Here is an 8,902-nt window from a genome sequence, read left to right on the forward strand (position 1 = left end):
GTCTTCGAACAGCTGAAACGGGCACTCATGCTGCCCAGTCTGTTTTTCATTTGATGGCCCACCAACTGTCTTGTTCGCCGCCATGGTCGTTGTCTGTTTTTCATTTGATGGCGCATCAACTGTCTTGTTCACCGCCATGTTTTCTAGGGTTTTGTGTCCTGTATTTTCCAATTGTAACTCTCTCTCTCTCTCTCTCTCTCTCTCTCTCTCGCTCGCTGATTCCTTCTTCTCCAACATTTCACGAGCTGCCAATGTTTTGGTTTCAAACTCCTTTTCTTGATCTTCCAACTCATGAAAACGCCTCTTTAAGGACTTCTCAAGCCCATGGAAATGTTCTTCAATCTCCTTCCATTTCAAGTTAAGAGTTATTGCTCGGTGACTTTCAAGTTCAGCAAATGCTTTCTGAAGCTGTTGTATCTTAGAGGTTGTAGACTCTATCAGTGTAGAAACTGATTGAGTATCTTCCATGGCAGAGAATCTGCAGGTAGCTGAACAGATTACAAAGATGAGAGAAAATGTTATGTTAAATCCAATTTAAAGTAGTCAAAGGATTATATATAGCAGTAGTGACATCAAATTTTCACATGCTTAACCGAATTGACATCACTGCAAAACTAAATTCCTTTCTAGATAATATGAACTCTCAAAGCAACCTGGTAAAACTGACCATATTACCACAAAACAAACATATTTTGGTAATAGCATATGCCCAAATGCCATGCCATTGGAGATGTTTTTAACAGTACCAATACCATCGTACATGATCACCACTAAAACACAATTTCTTCCAATTTAAACCCTCTAATTTTAATTTGTCATAATTTAGACCCCTCTAATTTCTAAGATTTGCATTTTAATTCCCTCTCTTACCTTTGACCACTATTAGCTAAAAAATAAAAATTATAATCAGACCATAAGGCAACAAATCAAAATTTGAAGGCCTAAACTGTAATGTTTTAAACTTAGAAACTCAAAATGCAACCAAACCATAAAGTTCAAAAGCGCAATTAACCCTAAATAAAATTGCTTCCTTTTATTTTCACTTCTAAATATTGAAGAAAGAAAGAATCCCACTTTCTTTCCGTCCTATGGCCATCTCCATAAATGCAGGATCTCTGCATGCAATCAAGATATAATAATCGCTTATACAAAAGAAAAACAAAGTGCATATATTAGAGGATCAAAATATATTCTTCATACATCAACTAACAAATTAACAAGACTTTTTTTTTTTTTTTGAGTTTTTTCATTTTTTTTTTCTTTTTTGGTCATTTTTTTAAATACTAAATTCATTCATACATTGGGATATCAGCGAACTGAAGGGTTAAAGACTAACCGTTAAAAATGAGAGGATCAGTCACCATTTCGCCACCTTTACTTCCTAGTGAAGATATGCGGTTTGGTACTGGTAGCCATTTGCAAAGTAGTTGCTGTGACCAGGAGACAGGTTGTAAGTAGCAGAACCCAGCAGAGAGGGGCAATGGTTTTCATTAGGCCCAGGGTAAACATACGACCTCTCATACATGTACTGTGGATACCTATTATCGGCAACTCTAGGATAAAAATTCTTTTCAGCAGCAATATTAGTAACACGAGGCACATATCCAACACCATTAGCTCGGGGTCTCTTTGGTTGAGGCTTTGCAGCTTCAGTCACCCTTTTCTTGTCTGCTTTGGCTTTCTCCAGCTGGATAACCCGTTTCTGAAGTGGATCCACAGGGTACTGCTCCTCAAGCTTATGCTCTTCAATGCACTTGATCACAGCCTTAAGTGCAGTCAGTTCACGCTCATTCACCTCATTCTGAAACAATAAATAAATAAGTTAGGAATGTCCCTTTTGCATTGCAAAAACAAATGCTATTCTTTCTCCAAACCCTGTCCAGCCTCCACCTCAGCGCACATGGTAAATGGTTTGATGGAAACATTGGTATACTGTCCAAAGGTCAATCTCACTAACTGACATTGTGTCCAAAGCAATATTCTTAATGGAAAAATACAAAATAGATCATAGTATGGAGCCATCTAACAATAATGGCAGAGTCAGAGATACTGTGTTATAGTAGCACTGAGACATATGTTAAAGGATATTTTGGCAAGGAACATACTCATTACTATGTCTGAACACAATTATGGGTTTCTTGCCGTGTCCTCTTATCCCTCAATAAAAGCAATCAAAAATCAACAAACCACTACTTTCAAGAAAGCTGAGAATCATCATGCACCTGTACAGTGGGAGATGCATTTTCAGGTTTGACACGTGAAGAAGCTTTTCTTGCCTCCTTCAAGTAAGATTTAAGTATAGCCACAGGTGAGAACTTCTCCGTGAGGTCAAACGCATAAGCCAAGTTCACAGCATCAATCTGCCTTCCACTATTTACAAGTACTTCAACTACACCTGCAGAATCCAAGAGAACAGAAGAAGCTTTTAGAAAATTATAGAATTTTAAAATAGTTGGAAAAAATTTCTTTAGACTTGGTATTTCTGTCTGATCCATCAAGCCAAATCATATAAGCCTCTTCTTGTCGGTCCATCGTCTCATCCAAGCCAAAGTAGCTCCACCAAAACTTTCCCAAAAAAACTGAGTGAGTTTTGCTGATATGCTGACCCTCTTCACAATATGCAAATGCAAAACCCACATACATTGACTTACTTTGTATTAGTCACCTAGGATGAAAATAAGAGGCATTCTAAAGAACAAAAGAAATTGGCTATGGACTCATTTTCAAAAGCTAGGTGTGTAGGTTCAGTAATAATCTATATTTGCAAAATTGGCTATAATCTATATTTAATAACATGGTAAGATTTAATCCACATTGCTAGGTAGCATTCACATTAAAAGACAAACCTGACATTTTCTCAGACAATCCAAGGGAACGGCAAAGGTCAGCTGTTTGGCGACGACGAGAAACCATTGGTATTAGCTTTGATAGTTCTTCCTCATCAAAATCAGATTGAACACCAAAAGTTGCAAAAATGCATGAGCCTCTAAAGAGCTCCCATTGCTAGCATCCATATCAAGGGCATCCAACTTTGGCTTCCATTCTTCAGCAATTGCCTTTGCCCGCACCTTAACCTCTTCTGTAATTACCTCAGAAGCAGAGACTATATCTAGGTTTGTTAACAAAATGCTCAGACATTCCATCAACATGATGCAGGTTCGACGAAGACCCAGTAAGGTTGAGTCCTTCTTCCCATCCAAATTAGGCACATCCATGCGGTAAAAATCTTCCAAAGAGTCTAGGACAAAACAGGCAGGGTTAGCTGTAGCTGTCAATGCAAGTGGAATTTCCTCCCTTATTGCAGCAAGATTCTTTCGATTATCAGATATAAATTTGTGAAGTCCTTCAGAGTCCATCTGTTTGCATAGTTTCACTAACTGGGGATATGACTTCACCTCCACATTCCTAGTTTCAGAAAATTTCATTTCTTCAAAGTTGCTTTCAGAAGCCATTACATCTGGTGGTTTCTCTTCCACACATGGTAGCCCTCCCTGGCCCTCATCAGTGACAACATCTGGATCCTCAGAGGATATTTTCCTGTGCTTCTCTCGAGCAGCAGCAATTGCAAATATAGCAGCATCTCTCTTCTCTTGGAGGATTTCCAGCGAAGCTTGTTCCATGGCTACAATAGCTGATTCCTTCTTCTCCAACATTTCACGAGCTGCCAATGTTTTGGTTTCAAACTCCTTTTCTTGATCTTCCAACTCATGAAAACGCCTCTTTAAGGACTTCTAAGCCCATGGAAATGTTCTTCAATCTCCTTCCATTTCAAGTTATGAGTTATTGCTCGGTGACTTTCAAGTTCAGCAAATGCTTTCTGAAGCTGTTGTATCTTAGACGTTGTAGAGTCTATCAGTGTCGAAACTGATTGAGTATCTTCCATGGCAGAGAATCTGCAGGTAGCTGAACAGATTACAAAGATGAGAGAAAATGTTATGTTAAATCCAATTTAAAGTAGTCAAAGGATTATATATAGCAGTAGTGACATCAAATTTTCACATGCTTAACCGAAGACCAATTTTTCTTCCCAGATCACCAATAATCACAGCATTGAGAGATTTGTTAACAGAAGCACTAGAATTCCCAGATCCTTTAGCTACAACAGCAGCTTGGAATGCTTGTATCAAGTCAAGATTGGCCTGCCATACAAAAGTCAACTATCAAATAAACAAAATGCTCAGGGGTACCAAGTCTCCTAATCCTGGCAGCATTCACAACGTTGTTTACGTTTCAAAGAACTAAAGTAACTTGTTTTTCTGCAATAATAGTATCAACGAACTAATATTACTTGGTTTTTTGTGATAATTGTTTATGCTTAGCGCATGGCAGACACAACCTTCCTATCTCATATTCCAGAAGAAAACAAAAATGTAAAATAATAACCAAAAAATAAAAAATACAGATGCTATTCAAATAAAATGACCATCATAGTTTCATTTAATTTATAATTTATTATCACATGAAAGTATGATGATAAGCATTCACCAAAAAAGAAAGTATGATAGCAAACAGCAGTAGTTCCATTACCAAAGACCTTTATATGAAATAACTAAGTTGGACTCTTCTTCTCCATTAAATCTCATTCTTTATTAATTTGATAGTACAACTTCAACAACCAGAAGATTCCTAATTCAGAATTTTGTATTCCCCAATTCTAAACATAATCATATCATTTAAAATCCTAATCATATCATATGGACTATCTAATTAATGTATTTCAAATTTGTAGTATCATACCTCCATCAGTGTCTATATCTTAAATCTTAATCAAGGTCATCTAGTTTATGGTCAGCTACTAGCCTTTAACCCCAAGCCCTAAATCGATTTGAGATTATCAATGACAAGCCCTGGGCGTTGGAACGCTTGTAAGTTGGGGATCTTCAAGATTCAACCCAAGCCCTAGATGGTGGAAGCAACAGAGAATCTGGGGCAGGGCTGGTCGGTGGAACCAGTGGAGATTGGATGGAACAGTGGGGCTGGAATGGCTTGCATGCGAGCTGGAGATGGTGGTAGCTTACAATGTCGTTGGAACGGTGGAAGTGTGGAAGCAGAGGAGAAGAGTAGAAAAGAAGAGAGGTGTGAATGGGAAGGGAAGATTTGGGCAAAATTTCATACGTGAGTTGCTATTCAATTTGGGCCATTCATGCTGATGTGAAAATCCAACGATTTCCCATCTCATCACGTTTTTTGTCCGAAAATTCACCATCCGGTCATATATTTACATTAAGTTGCATTAAAAAGATAATCTTAAAATTATGATAATATTTACAAGGAATCAAAATACGTTTGAATTTGCGTTTAAATTCTATAGATGGAAAATATTATTTAAATATATTTGAATTTAAATTAAATTATATAAATGAATTTGAATTAAAATTCCATAAATAAAAAAATTAGATAGGAAAATTTCATATATGAAAAATATTATATCGATAAATATTTTTGAATTTGAATTTTATAATTGTATAGTATTATATATAGAAGTCAAATTTATAATTTTTTTTAATAAAATTTTATAGTACAGATTGAAAAAAAAAATCCAAATATATTTATTAATAACAAAATTTTTAAATAAGCTTTTAAGTATAATTAATTATTATAGATTATTTTTAAAACTATATATTATGATTAGATATACCATGCATCGCACGGAATAAATGCTAGTTTTATCTGAATCAATATTTGAATCTTGAATTTAGATGTATATTCTTAGTAATTTCTCCATTAAGGAAATTTACAGTATCTTTACATGTATCTTGAATGTACATTTTTTTATTATGGATTTGATAGAAATTTGAAGAAGCCTTTATACAAATATTTGGGAGACAAATTGCCAAACAAAAATAAATAAATAAGTAAGGACCACATATGCAAAATCAATTATAGTTTAAGGGGTGTTTGATGAACAATTATCCTTGTTAAATATAAACATTTTAAAAAATCCTACTCCTACTCCTTCATTTTCTAGTTTTTTTTTCATCATTTTTAATGTAACATTTAAAAAAATAATTAAAAAGGTAATCCTTATTCCCTACCCATTTCCTTTCTTTTACTTTTTTTTTTTTAAGGACAATATATATATATATATATATAAACCTTTAAACTATTACATATTATAATCTATGCCCTAAAGTTTGACTCTATTTTAAATTACCCATATAAGTTTTAAACAATTCAAAAACACTCCACCATTAATTAACTTCAGTTAAACTTAATCAAAAAATGGCACATTTGATATTAAATATAATAATAATGGGAAGCATGCCATATAGTATTAGGTTTGGGGATTTTGAGTACAGGCCCACTCCTTTTTTTTTTTTTTTTTTTTTCATTCTATGTTCTCCTTTCTTCTTCTTCTGTGTACCTCTCACATGCTCCTCTCTTATTTATCTCCTGAAAAAAAAAAAAAATCTATGTTCAAATTTCTTTTGAAAAACCTAAAAGATAAATTATGCCCATATAATCATCATCATCATTATTTTTTGCTAAAACTATGCTCAAATCTTTTATTTGCACTCACATCCGTAGCAAATTCAATAGGGATTTGGTGTTAGGGTTTCAAGTTGAAGATGAAGGAGAAAAAGATAAAAATATGCTTTGTTCTCTTCCCTCACTTCTCATTTTTCTTTTACACTATGCACGAATTGGATAGTTCACTAATAGATTGAGGGATAAATAATTGGATTCATTCACATCTAGATCATGAATGTTTGGAAATTAATGTAGATACAGATATTGGACTAATTTCATTATTTATCATAAAGAAAAGAGTAGTTCAAATCCAAAAGTATATTCGAAATAATTATATAGACATTAATTACTCAATTTTCAATCCCGAGTAAAAGTTTCCACAGCCGGTTAACCAAAATGAGGATCCTAAATTGCATGAGCAATAGGTCTTACCCGTTAAAGGTCTTGTACGCATGCCTTACGGAATAAAAAGGAAAGAAAAGAAAATGAACCAAAAGGAATTAACTCTCTTATTGGGATGGCTAAAAATGAGGGGAAAGGAAATGATAAGGAAGGAAAGGAAAAGAAAAGAAAATGAATGAAATGTTTCTTTTATTTTAAACAGTTAAGTTTTCCATCTAAAATTGAGAGGAAAATGAGGAAAAGGAAAAAAATTTAATGAAATTTAATGATATTTCAAAACTAACCTTATTATTATATAATTAAGATATTATTCATGGAAAATATTTTTGTAAATTGCATAAATTTTTTTTTTCATTTTTGTTTGATTTCCTCTCCTTACCATCAGAACTCAACCAAATAATAAATATTTTATATACTATCATTTCCTTTATTTTCCTTTCCTTTCATCATTAAATTTATCTTTTCGTTGTCGTTCCTTTCTTCAATTGTTTATTGTTAAATAATTTATCCATTCCCTATCTCTATAAACAAATCAATCCATCAAACTCAACAACTCCGTCATTATCCTTTTTAGTAAAAATAAAAAATAAAAAAATCCATCATTATCTTAAATCTACTTGTTAATAAATTTACCATTTATTATAAAGAAGAGAGGGGAAATTTTATTAAGATTTTTCTTATTTTCTATTCCTATGAATAACTATTTCTATTTTTAAAGGAATACGTATTTTGTATACCAAACATAGACTGAGATTCAAACCATATAATGAGTTTATCATTGAATGAAACCTATAAACGCAATTGAAGTGAGAGTCAAAAAAACAAAACAAAAAACAAAAAAATTGACATGTAAATAGAAAAATGTCTAAGAGACAAAAGAAAAAATGATAAGGTAAAAAATAAGTTAAAAGAAAAGTAAAAGAAAGTTGACAAAAGGAGATTAACAAAAAAATTTGAAGAAAAAGAGAAAAATATAAGTTGTAAAAAATAAAAAAATGTATGATTTTTTCCATTTTGTACACAGTAGAAAATGAGAAAAAAAATGCAAAATATGTACTAAAATTTTAATGGTTAAAATAATATTAATATCTATAAAATATATTGTAAGAAAAAGTAGTTTTAAAGATGTTTGAGGCATTTTATTTGTCCACTTATGAGAGTGAGAGTTTATTCAATAGAAGTTAATTGTGTAGAAGGAATTTATGAATTTTTTGGAACTTTTGGAAATAATTTAAAATAGGATCAAATTTTATGGGGTTTAAGTGATAATAACCACCCCCCAAAAAAAAAATAAAAAATTACAAATTACAAATTACAAATAAAATTATTAATTAAACTATAAAAAAAAGTCAAAAATAAAAAACAATAATAATTCTAATATCCATGTTATTACCCTTGCAAAACAAAATACCTTATTTTTAAAAAGAAATGTAGAATTTAAAAATAAACAATTTTCATTTAAAATGATGACACATTATTTTGTTACATAACTTGGTAAATAAGCTAGCAAACAGTTTTGTGCTCATAGCATTATTAGTATCATATTGGAAACCGAAACTTGTATGAAATTTATTTATGTTCTCATTTATACAATAGTATAATTTTATATTATTTTTAGTTCATTACAATATTATATTATTTATCAATTTAATGTAAAATATCCATGCATTATGTAATCTAGTTAGTAAATTTGTGTGTAGTACGAATAATACACATATGTATTTTATTTTATAAAAAATTCCAATTTTTTCATTGATTTCAAATATACGAAAAAAAAAATTTAAACGTTTAAATTAAACGTATTGCTGAATTATAAATGGAAAAAAAAAAAAAAACACAACACATTTTAAATGTGAAAAAAAAAAAATCTCCACTATTTTTTGTCTTTTAGGATAACAAAAAAGATGTGCAAAAAGACTTTTTTATTTTATTTTTTAATATATTAAATTATTATCATCTTACTAATAGTTATATGCCATCATGTATTTTAAAATATATTTAATATCCATATTTTTAGTTCTGTACTTTT

General features: G+C 31.6%; 1 protein-coding gene across 1 annotated transcript; it reads right to left on the bottom strand.

Moving 5' to 3' along the window:
- Window positions 1-1,143: 1,143 nt before the first annotated feature.
- Window positions 1,144-5,115, bottom strand: LOC107422058 (FRIGIDA-like protein 3). The gene is given in 7 exon segments (XM_060820268.1): window positions 1,144-1,801; window positions 2,223-2,395; window positions 2,847-2,960; window positions 2,963-3,733; window positions 3,736-3,893; window positions 4,000-4,139; window positions 4,738-5,115. Coding segments are annotated over 7 exon segments (1,782 nt in total). The 5' UTR covers window positions 4,744-5,115; the 3' UTR covers window positions 1,144-1,381.
- Window positions 5,116-8,902: the final 3,787 nt, after the last annotated feature.

This window comes from Ziziphus jujuba, chromosome 9 (genome assembly GCF_031755915.1).
Source record: "Ziziphus jujuba cultivar Dongzao chromosome 9, ASM3175591v1".
In the NCBI taxonomy this organism is placed as follows: Eukaryota; Viridiplantae; Streptophyta; class Magnoliopsida; order Rosales; family Rhamnaceae; genus Ziziphus; species Ziziphus jujuba.